Genomic DNA, 12,825 nt, shown 5'->3' with positions numbered 1-12,825 from the left:
GTGTGTGTGTGTGTGTGTGTGTGTGTGTGTGTGACATGCTCCCTCACTCAGCACCAGGCTTTATTTATATTTGAATGCAGGATTCTTTCTCAGGCCATCCATTTCCTTTTCCACAGTCAGAGTAAAGATGGGAATGTTGCAGTGAATGCTGATATCAGCACTGTGGCTGTACTGCACACCAGCATACTAACTGTACAGCTGCAGTACTAATTACAGCTACTAATTAGTAGAGGAAGAATCAACCTTACAAACGCGATAAAAAAAATAATAAATTAATTTTAAAAAAAATCATTGCTACTGACTTGGAGGATACTCCTGTATTTCATTAGTAGTCCCACAGTAATTCTACCCAAAGAGCAATTTTATTACAATAATGAAAATACTTGGGCTCCAGAGTTCCTGCTACTACTGAGCACAGATACCCTTAAGACAGCTGCTAGTGTTTTTCATTCTGCATTACACCATGACCCCCCCCAACCCCCCACAAACCAGCCTTTCAAAATGAGGTTTAAAGAAGTGTCTTTAAAATAAATCTAACACAAGCAACAAGACAAGCTTTTTTTAAAAAACAAACAAACAAACAAACAAACAAAAAAACTTCTGTCTGGTTTCCTTCTGCAAGCTAGATATGCTGCATCACAGCAGAAGTGTGTCATTATCACACAGCTAGGAGAAAAGACTGTCACTATCGAAGACAGCAAGGGCAGAATTAGGGAAACAAGCAGGAAAGATAGGAAATAATACTCCCGTCCACCCCTCCCTCGCCTTTTTAGCATGTGTGGGTGTTGTGCTGTTCTTAGAAAGACACTCTCTTGTCCTTGTAAGGATGTGAAGTCCAAAGGCCCACATCATTACCACCCATCCCGAGGGTGTAAAAGAGCCAAATGACAGAATGCGCAAATATTAGTTTGAGTGAAACTATGCAGGATTATTAAACACCTTACATATGCCAGTTTAATTCATATCGACAGAAATTTGGGACTGCTCACAACCTGACGAGGGACAATGGTGATTTTTTTAAATGTCCACTTAAATTATTGCTTGTTTTACACTATATTATTTTATTAATATTGTTATCCTTAGACACATGCTTGACATGTCGGGCCAACTGTTTTCTCTGTGTACAATACACAATATAACTTCCCTCAGAGCTGTGGGCCACAGTTTCCTCTGTAGAGGAAATTTCCCCCTAGGAGGGGAAGGGAGAAAAAAAAAAAAGTGATCTATTGGTTCGTGTATCAGAATGGCTCTTGTAATCTCTGTATAATCATTCCACTTTTAAAAAAAAAAAAATCAAGACAAGTGTTCTCACTAGAGGTCAACCGATTGATCGGTTTTGCAAAAATCCACACCGATAGTTTTCCTGATGGCGGGTTGCGGGAGCGGCTGAGAAGGATCTTCTGTCATTTTACAGTACAAGAGCGGCCTCTAGAAAACGATCACTGACAAATTTTGTTGTGTTGTTTGTAGTGAATGTCTATTTTTATTTGCTATTTGGGAGTGTTATTTTTTGGTTCGGTTTGGATGTATATATTTTATTTACATAATATTTATAAATCGCTAATATATTCATATTTATTTCATTTTTAAAAAGTACAGTACATTTTCATGGCACAGAGTGAACATAAATGGTTGATTTGCAGTTTAAGCAGCTAGGTGCTAAGAAATACACAAACTCATGGAGGTCACAATCTATTTACCTCATATATATATATAAAAGATACTTTAGTATTGGTACACTTTTTTTTTTGCTCTCTAATGCCCCTCTATTTATTGGTGTATAAATAAGAGTTTTGTTTTTTATGCAAGAAGGAAGTGAAATTGACAAACTTGTTATAAATAAAACGGTTTGCTCAGTTCAGTGGTGTTATCATTGTGTCAAAAACAGAAGTAAAACAATAAATAAATATCGGTTCTGCATATCGATTATAGGGCACAAACATGCAAATAATCGTACTGATTATTTTAAACCAAGATAAACAGGCAGCACTGTGCTCGTAGCAAAGAAATGTTCAAATAGCTCTTCAGAGATATGGAATTGGTACAAGTTTAAAAAGTCAAATGAACAAGCTCATGCAAAATATAATGCTGCATTATATCCCAACTGGTAATTCGCCATTTGGAATTATGTCACTTCGTCACGTTCGACAGACGAAGTGTGAAAATTGGCACCCCCGTGTTTGTCTTTTGTTTGCAACAAGCTCGAATGAGTGATATATATTTTCTCTCAAACAGTGAACTGTACAGTCAGTGTTTTAGATGTAACAAACAAATATGTCTGTATGGTGACTAATCTAAAGCTAATACAGCTATATACAGTATAACTCATTTAAAAGGTAAGAGGTTTTACTTTGATTATTTGTAATGCTGCGCACAGTCATGTTGATTTGATGTCACTCCATAAACGGGGAAGGAACTCTGATTTGAGAAGAACACCCCAAGCTGAATTCTCAGTTGCGGTGGCATTTCACGTCACGAAAGACATGGGCTGTGTCGGAAATCAAGTACTGTGACAGTACGTGTGTGTAGTATGAATACAATCCCGGACATACTACATCCGCCATGTTAGAATTTTCAGGTGACCTTCGATGTCATAATAAACACACAAATTAAAGGGACCACGAGATTAAGATTAAGCAACCACACTAACTGCAAAATGCACACCAGGAAAGTGAACTGAATTAGTGATGTAATGTGGGCGGGGTTAACAGGCTGAGGTAAATTCATTACTGTTAGCTTGGCTGGTTAAGGTATGATGGAGATCACAAAAAAACGTTTCAAACACTATGACAACTGTTTTCTTGTTTAAACCTTCAACTAGTTAACAATTTATTCAAGTATTGTTAAACAAGTCCTGTTTAACCAAGATTTAATACTTAAAAAGAGCCAACACGCTGTCTTCCGACATTTTTTTCTGAGCTTGTCCGCACCAGTCCTGTTGCATTATGGAAATTTTTGACTCGTGTAGTATCCATTGGTTGCATACTTCAAAAATCTCACCGGAAGCAGTACGCCATCCGGGTGTTTCTCACCTACTGAGACTTCGGACATACTACCCCTCTGTTGTATTGCTTTTTGCCTACTGTGTAGTAGCGTAGTACGCAATTTCAGATGCAGCCATGGTTCCCATTTACTCTGTCGAGAAAGAAGGGTGCACCAAGTTGTGCAAAAATAGTAGGGCTGAAACTAACGACTATATTCATAATCGATCAGTTGGCCGATTATTTATTTATTTATTTTCTCCGATTAATGAGATGGGGGGGGGGGGGGGGGGGGGATTTTAAGTACCATCGTTTATTTAAAATAAAATCCACAATCTGAGTGTAACAAACAAACTTCTGACTAAAACTTTACATAACTGTTTGTCCAATTACATGAGGCTGAAAAAAACCCAACACACACACACACACACCAGAATATATATTATTCATTTAGGACTGTAGTTTAATTCAGTGTTTTTTTTGCATCTATAAAAAGTAATGCATCTATAATGCCATCTATAGCAAATAGTAGAAAGTTAATGTTAATATCCGTTAACATGTTAATAATGTTAATATCCTTTCTTAAAATGTTCTTTATTTAAAATAACTATTGTTTGCACTATTTGCTATACATGCTGCTGTTTTTTTGCACATCTACATTTTACTGTCCATTCTAATAAATAAAACAAATAATTGTGTAATTTTTCAATTGCATTATGTAAGAACAAAAACAATTCAAATCGTAATCGAGAATCTTTCATAAAGTTGAAAAGAAAAAAAAAAGAAAAATCGAGGATTTTTTTTGTGCAACATCACCCAGCCCTAGTACTGCGATGTGGAACTATAGCACATGACGCTCATTTTCACTAAGCAGATTCATTGGTGCGCACAGATGACAGGCATGACTTCCAGAATTAGGAACATGTAGGCATGTGGAAACACTGACAAAACTGAGCAAAATGAAGTTCAGCGCAAAGCCGTGGTACAACTCTCCTGCTAGTACAATACGTAGTCACCTCACAGTTAAACATGTCGACAGAAAATCAAGCTGCTAGTCAGACTTGAAGAATATGTTATATGTGCGATGCGAGGAAAGAACACCAAAATTCATTCATCAATGAAATGTTGACCAGCGACTTGCTGACTTTTTGTCTACGGCACAAACACAACGTGCTATGTTAGAAACTTTGCTTGAAGACAATGATGATCATAAATGCATTTGTTTCCCTTAATCTGTAGTAATGCAACTAACTAGCAAACTTGGTCACCATACATTATCACATCAGTTACCACTTTATAGCCTAGTCAATTTCTTAGCAACCAAAACATGGCACACTGCAGCGTTTACTTGCCTGGTGTGCTAGCTAATGAATTTATGATTTGTGTGCCCCTGCATACTACAATACTCTGAGTGAGGTTCTAAAGATAATATGGAGCATACAGCAGTATTGTATTCGAAAGAGGATGCGAGAGGAGCCCATGCGAACCTCAGAGTGTGTCAATTCAATACAAATGCAAAACGGTGCTCTTTACCTAAAGTGGAGACATTCTGTAATTTAGGTTCTTTGCTGATTCTACAGACCAAACTGGCACTGTTGGAAGCAAATTAAGTAATGGGTTAGTATACAGAGGTCTTCTGACCAAAGTTATTTTCCTGCATGCAAACCACAAAATGTGCAGCTAATATAAACGCAAGAGAACTCCGTGGGGAAAAACCTTGAACCAATCATTGTAATGCTAATTACAGCAATCCTCTTTAGTATTTCAGACAATCAAGTATAAATAAATAAATAAAAATCCTCAATACGACTACTGCTAGCTCTCAGATAAGATCAGTCTATAACTGAAATCTTAAAGCTGGTATGGTCATTTACACAGTCTCAGTGTATTGCCATTTCCTGTCCCCTCCTACAACAGCTTAGGGTCATGACATCTAAATGCCTTCTACAGATCCAAAAGCTGAGAATTAACTTTACATGCTTCATAAGGGTGGGGGGGCAGCCATGTTTTGTGATTAGTTGCAAGATGATTTAATTATAATCTCCGCTACAGACAAGCGAGAGAACACTATATAGCAATGACTGTCAAAATCCTTGGGTGTAGTAGCATTTTTGGAAGAGGAAGCCATGTAGAGAAAGAATGAGTGAAGGAAAGTGTAAAAGGAAGAAAGGGTGCAAGACAGAGAGAGAGAGAGAGAGAGAGAGAGAGAGAGAGAGAGAGAGAGAGAGAGAGAGAGAGAGAGAGAGTGTGTGAGAGAAGAAGACAGAGCACTGGTATGGCTCAAGTCAGAATGCTCTGGTTAGTGATCTCATTGTAGTATGGAAACTATTTTCTCCTGCCATTCCTGAGCAGTCTGGCTTTCCTCCCCCCTTCCACCTTTGACTCAGTATAAATGCTAGAAACACGCAATGTGACACATCCCTTACATTAGTCACACTGCAAAATATACATGGCTGAATTCCAAAAAAACAAACAAGTAAACCTAGTCTTATTAATGATTCTTGTGTATGTGACCAATAAAAATCTTTAATATTCATCAGTCTGTTTCAGTTGATCATTAGAAGTGGCTTGATTGCGCGACTGGCTCAGTGACTAACTGTTCGAAGTGTCCAGGAAATGCCTAGATAGAATCTACAACGGATGTGACGATTTTTCTCAACCTTAGGTCACGTGACTGAGCCTACACTACGAACGGAGAAGTGTTGCATCCTACAAACATGCTGTTGCCTGTGACCCACCCATCAGACAATGACAACATTCTAGCATGCTACAACTGCCCACTGGGAGTGTTACTAAAACATTTCTTTCCTGCACTTATGTTTTGTTTTGGGTTTTTTTCAATCGTATTAAGTTTTCCTCGTCCAGCACAGATTCTCAAAGAAAAAGAAAAAAAGAAAAAAAAGTTGTTTGGCAACAGCCTTGCAAAGCTAAAATCAGAATGAACTTTTGCCCAGATGTCTGCATAAATACTAAATTCAGAATGGAAGGGATCTGCTTCGAACATGCTTGGATTAAGCACCTAAAATGATATCACTACACGTTCCAATGCTGCCTCAGTTGTTTGGCTGGAGGAGCTGTCTGGAACATGGAGTCATGGATAAATGTTGTACATCTCTGCACCATATAGGGACACACTTTCATTTCTCTACTCTAGTGTGTGCACGGCTTTTTCCACTATGTCACCTTTCCAAAGAGGCTTACACTGCACCAATGATTTAACTTAACTGTCAGTAAGTTATCTGAACAGGCGGGTTTGTACTGTTTACTTGCTAAGAGGAAGAACTGTGAGAGCAGTTGTAAGGCATGGGCAACCTCAGCACACACGATTACCCAGCAATCAAGAGCTACTCTAAAACATCTGGACTAATGCCATCACATTCCAGAGGAGAGTGAACTGCAATCTAGTACCAACTTACTTGAATAATGACTCTTAATGTGAATCATTACAATTCCCATCACACTCGGTTACACTACCCCACCACACCTTCCAAATGGAGGACATACCATCCTGAACCATAAGATTAAAACTGGACAGAACCAGAACAAATCAGGCAGTCTGTACTGGATTTCACAGAGTTTTTTTGTGACTGTTGGGGCCAAAAATGCTTGATTTTTCTGTGTCTTTTTTTCAAAAATTTGCGTAGCTTTTTTTTTCCGGAAAATTACTTGAATTGGTGAAATTACAACTGCTAGAAATTATTCTGCACAGTCTTTTGCAGTGATGTTTGTTGATAAATGAGACCTTTTAGCTGTATTCATGATAGACGCACGTGAACTGAAGAGGGCTTTGGCTACATGCACATTGTGATGATGTCACATGTCACGTCTTGGCCCAAATTGGCAGAAAACCTGTGGTAAATTAGAAAAATTGCAAGCTCCTCGAAATATTCTGGCGATTGCTTGATTCTGCGTTCATTTCTGCGATCGCAAAATCACGAAATCCTGGAGGGACTGATTAGGGTTAAGACGAAACACATAGGAAAGATAAATGTGATGGCAAAATATTACCTGTACTTCAAAAAACAAAAAGACATGGCATAACAATGACAAGTAAGAGTGAAATGCCAAAGCAACAAGCCATGACAAAAACCCTGCCTGCTTTAAGTACAGACTTAAAAATGCATCCAGACGAATTTAATAGTTTCACACAGGGGTGGCACCACTACTCCAAAAGTGGTGAGGCAAAATTTGATGCTTTTGATGATATTTAATAAAATTTGGCTTATTAATTATATTTAAACTAGATATCATGGGTCACAACAAATACTGCAAACTATGTATTTTGCCTTTAGTGCTACATGGAGCCAGGGCCTGATTATATTAGAATACCAGGGCATAACACAAGTTTTAATGAATAATTATATTTTCAGGAACTACAGCAAAACATTTGTTCACAAAGTTAGATAGCACTCATTCTAAAGTATATTAAAAAAAAAAAACGAAGACATGTTCACGTTCTGCAGTTGGCTGTTCGTCACTGAAGTAACTGACTGTTTCGCTAAACATTTTCCCAGCAAGCCTAACTAACTTTATTTGAAGAATGTCATTTGAGGACTGTTCCTGTAATCGTTTCAGAATAGAGAATATATGCATATGGCACTTAAAATATTGAAAGGTTAGTGATACTGATTATTAATGTGCCAGTGAGCGTCAAGGCACGGTTAACCCTTTATCACTCATAGGAGATCCCCTTTAGGAGAAATCTTCCACCCTCCAGCTGAACTAGAAGTTTCAACCGTGTCAGACCTGTCTGTTATCACCTGAAGTGCTGGGTCATTGCCCCAGTAGTCAAAAAAATGCCAGGTCATGTGTCAGCTCGTCCCTGTTGCTCCGGCGGCCCTGCTTTCACAAGCTATAAAATCCGGTCGAATCCGGCGATTTCGAAAGCCGTACTCGACGGATCCATAGCTTGATTTAGCCTCACCACAAATAAGAAATGATTAGATACTGAACGATAATTTATGGCCAGTTCTAAGACTCTTCCACTGATTTTCGCTAATGCTTGGCAACATTTCAGATATTTCTGGAAGTGAACTTACCCCTGGTTAAGGTCGTTCTCTGTGTTGTCCAGCCAGAGGCGGACGGCTACAGCGTTACCCTCTCGGCACTGGGTGAAGATGTCGTCCATTGTGGCTCTTTATGTCTCCTCGGGCTAGTGGAATCCTTCGTCCCCTACCAGGAGTGCCCTGGGAGAGGGGTGTGATGCAGCGCTACCTGAAGCACCCAGGTGGCAGAGAGTAAGACATTCACATCAGCGAGGGAAAACATGATAAAGCACTATAATAGGACAGTAATGCATTTTAGAGAAATGGCAGTACATCGCAGTGTGTGCCAATAACCAGAGAGTTAACAAAACAATGTTATCATACTACGCAATGCGAGGGACAATGACAATCAAAACAAATAATTTAATACTTGTACTCTTACTGCATTTAATGTTATTCTATTTGAAACCTTAAGGTAAAAAGGAAACAAACACATCCTGAAATCACGTTCATATTTTTTTTTTTACCGTCCCACCTCACTACTTGTTCACCTGTACCTGGGAAGCATTTATAAAAAAAATTTTTTTAAAGTGCTGGCAGGTAACTTATTTTTCGACTCTGTCACCACGACATCAACTCGTGCATGTAGGGTCAAATTACTTTAGTTAAATATATCCACAGTGATACTTATTGGAAATTTACAGGTGCTATAATATGTTAATCAAAACAACAACCAAAATGCTAGCTATATACAGTCTGCACAGGATTGAAAACATGTGGGTTTATGAGATTTGCAAATCATTGCATTCAGTTTTTATTTACATTTTACACAGCATCCAATCTTTTTTGGAATGGGGTTTGTGTGTATATGTAGAGATGAAGAGATCGAGAGAGAGATATGCAAGCGATTCCTGGTGGATAGCTTGGAATATGATAGCTGACCTTATTCTACCTTCTATATTTAAGGAGATTCTAAAATAGTCTACCTAAGTAATAATGATGAGTATTTATTTATCACATATACATATGCACAGTGAAATTCTTTTCTTCGCATACCCCTGCATGTCAGGAAGCCTGGGTCAGAGCACAGGGTCAGCCATGATACAGCGCCCCTGGAGCAGAGTGTGTTAAGGGACTTGCTCAAGGGCCCAACAGTGGCAGTGCTGGGGCTTGAACCTCCGACCTTCCGATTAGTAACCCAGAGCCTTAACCGCCAAGCTAATAGTAATAGTTATTTTGACATTCCTAGTCTGCAGTACTCAAAGGAAAAATGTCAACTCACATCATTTACAGTTTTATTTATATGCACTGTCATTTATAAAGGAAGCAGGAGATGAATGACCTGTGAGTTACTCCACTCTAAACCTCTTCGATGTTAGGAAAGCATTTTTATGTCTATATTAAAATACAAATCAAACTGAAAGTGGGACTAGTGGACTAGAAATCCAGCACGATGACGTCACAACAAGCCCACCTACATTCATATAAGGTAAAGAAAAATAGAGTGATCTGCACGTCAATAAAACAGGGTGGAAATTGCTAAAGTGTCCGTACTGCATCTTTCTAGCTAAAAATAAAAAAATAAAAAAATAAAAAACATGTTTTAAAGCTGGAAACATCCCGGCAGATTGTTTTTCACAGTGTTTGATGTGTTCAGAGCTGTTAGCAGGACTGGTGACGTTAGCGCTGGAGTAAACCACAGGGGAGTGAGAGAAAAGTCAGCGTCCCTTACTTTAGTTAAATTACATTTTAAAGCGTGCATACTGTAAAAGAAAATAAGCCAAGAGAAAAAGAACTAAACTACTCGCTCTCAGTAAAACTCCATAAGTTCTGGGATAAGAATAAATATCAGCGAGTTAGCGTTTTTCACTGAGCTAACCCCTAGCCATGTAGCCGACAGCGCTAGGTCGTTAGCGAGCCAGCGCCATAGCGTTGGTAAGAACACCGCAGCAGTGGGGATTATTACACGGAAAGTTTGAATGTAGCCTTGTCAAAGAAGTGAAATATGAACCAAAGTCCATACCTGTTGAAGTGGCAGCTCTGGCTGAATGAAGGCACGAGAAAGGACAGTGTGACAGACCCCAGCCCTCGCTGTCCACACCCTGGTTGAAGACGTACAGGAACCGCCTTTCTGTGGTAATGAAGTGTTCCCTCAAACAACAAAACAGCATCGCCCTCTATTGGGAATCCGCTAAAACCGTGCCCTCTGGGGAGGAATTTCGAAACACAGGTCCTGTGTTTCCTCCACCAGAGTTATCTGAACAGATGATCAGAATGTGATGGGGGTGAGTTATGTCTGAGAGGCTTCGTCATAAAGGTGCTCACAGGGAACCTGGAAAAGCCAAAGCAGTCTTCACTACATGGTGTGAGAGATCCTCTGCAGGAATACACCATTTGCTTTTTTTCCCTGTTTGAATTGAGTTTTTAATAAGCCTTCAGAATAGGATACAGCAGAGGTTCTCTCTCTCTCTCTCTCTCTCTCTCTCTCTCCCCACCCACCCCCCCTATATATATATATATATATATATATATATATATATATATATATATATATATATATATATATATATATATATATATATATATATATAAAATGTGTGTGTGTGTGTGTGATTGTGCCCTGCGATGGACTGGCACCCTGTCCCGGGTGTGCCCCGCCTTGTGCCCGATGCTTCCTGGGATAGGCTCCAGGTTTCCCGTGACCCTGAAAAGGAGTAAGCGGTTGAAGATGGATGGATATATATATAAGATAGATTTAAAAAATGTGTTTCTGTACTTTATTAAATTACTTTTCATTACTTTTTAAACCGACCCCCACCCCCACCACCCCCACTGGAGAACACCAGGTAAAATGATTATCTATTCTATATTAAATCTATTGATATAACCTAATCTATAATCTGTTTTGATAGATAGATAGATATTTTTTATTTTGTGTTTTTGTACCTTTATAAATGACTTTTCAGAACTTTTTTTAAAATAACTTTTATAAAACTATATAACGGACAGGTATAGAACATGAATGATCAAAAATGTTTCTGAACACTATAACTATTTTGAACAGAGAACTAGGCTGTAATACCGTGTACTATTTTACATGTAAAACATGTTGCATTACATTCGTCTTGCATTCTAAAAACATTCACATAAGAATGCTGTAAATTGGGAAGAAGGCGCCTCTCGTTATCCATGACATTGTTAAATCTCAGGCTCTCAGACACTCACTGAACAGAGCAGACACAGAGAGAGGTGAGAGTGCAGTGTGAAAGCAAGATCTTGCACTTGCAAGACAGTACTGGAGAAATTTGGAAAGTTTGATAAGGCTTGTCCAAAAAGTCGCTAGATTTATCACTAAGTGCTTTATTTTTTTGCAAAAAAAAAGTCGCTAAAGGGGTCTGAAAAGTCACTAAGTTGGCATCAGGTGTTCATTTTGAACGAATCTTTAATATGACTCAGGAACAACGAGTTCTCTCAGGAAGTGATTCATTCATTTTTGACTACGCATATGCAGCAACATCCCCATAGGTTCTGTACCGGAAACAGAAATGATTAGTTCATCTCTCGAGTCTTCGGGTTCGAGTCATACGTTCTTCCAGTGACCGGATAGGCACCATGCAGTACCGGAATCAGGATGAACGAACAACTCGAACCCAAAGACTCAAGAGATTAACTAATCATTTGACAGACGTGATAAATGTGACAACGAAAAAAGTAAGAACGACTCAGATCAGGGAAGTGAGTTGAACTAACAGACTGCATAGCCTGAAGACTAAGCTAAGCTATTAATGAATCATTTCTGTTTCTCATAATTCGGCCTTGGCTGCATTAGCCTATAGTTTATTTTATAGTTTATTAAATACTAGATGTGTGGGGGAATTTAACATGTAACATTTTAATTATATTCTGCTGAAATGAACGAAATGACTCAAAAAAAGATTCGTTCATTTTGCTGAATGAGATTCAAAGATCCGAGTCAGTAAAATGATCTGAACCCATCACTAGCACTGACAGCTAAGCTCTGCTTCTACCCAGCAAAAAGAAAATACAGAGGGAGAGGGAACATGGGGTTTTTCATTTATGCACATTCTATTTGAAAAGCAATAAATTACACAGAGTACCCAAATGATGCTTGTCTGTGTTTTTTTTTTTTTCTTGACAACAATTTCTACCCCTCTTCCGATCTCTCCCAGGGTGGGGACCACTGGGATTCAGAATAGGAAATCTCACACTGTCATAGAGCATTTTTCTGTTTTCATATTTCTTAAAATGACAATGAAAGTGAATTTAGTTCATATTATAGGAGCAAATAGTATGGAATGTTCTTTTGCAAGAATATACACCATTTATTGTCTCTGCTTATTGAAACTTATTGAAAGCTTGTTATCAGTCTCAAAATTGAAAACATTACTATATTATTACAAAGCCTATCCCTTATCCTATTTTGTATTGTTTCTTTTTCTTCTTCTTCTTCTTCTTCTTCTTCTTCTCTTCTTCTTCTTCTTCTTCTTCTTCTTCTTCTTATTATTATTATTATTATTATTATAAATAAATATAATTACACATGAGAGTCTATGGCAGCCCATAGAATGCTTCATTGCTGATAAAGGATTCTATGGTGATCTATTGATTTCTGGCAGGGGCATAACCTAACCTGGCCATTCTTGGCTGCAGACTAGAGATGTCACGAGAACTGATACTTTGGTACCAAGTCGGTACCAACATTCTTAAAACGTGACGGTACTTTTTTTTGAAGAAGCGCTAGTACTGCTTGTTATGAAGGTACCGAGGTTGCAATTCTTCCGGACCTGATGGGGGCAGCAAATACGCGCAAGTGTTTTAGTCGGCCACAAGTGGTGAAG

General features: G+C 38.5%; 1 protein-coding gene across 1 annotated transcript in view; it reads right to left on the bottom strand.

Annotated features, from left to right (window-relative positions):
* The window catches only part of ilk (integrin-linked kinase), a 21,633-nt gene extending 11,496 nt beyond the window's left edge, over positions 1-10,137 (bottom strand). The window contains exons 1-2 of the mRNA XM_017489824.3: positions 9,990-10,137; positions 8,021-8,195 (exon numbers count right to left, since the gene is read on the bottom strand). Coding sequence (XP_017345313.1) covers positions 8,021-8,109 — 89 coding nt within the window. The 5' untranslated portion in view covers positions 8,110-8,195; positions 9,990-10,137. The remainder of the gene's footprint in view (positions 1-8,020; positions 8,196-9,989) is intronic.
* Between the last annotated feature and the right edge of the window lie 2,688 nt (positions 10,138-12,825).

The sequence above is a fragment of the Ictalurus punctatus genome, chromosome 16 (assembly GCF_001660625.3).
Source record: "Ictalurus punctatus breed USDA103 chromosome 16, Coco_2.0, whole genome shotgun sequence".
NCBI lineage: Eukaryota > Metazoa > Chordata > Actinopteri > Siluriformes > Ictaluridae > Ictalurus > Ictalurus punctatus.
Note: the sequence above shows the minus strand (reverse complement) of the source record. Positions and strands in the feature narration are given on the sequence as shown.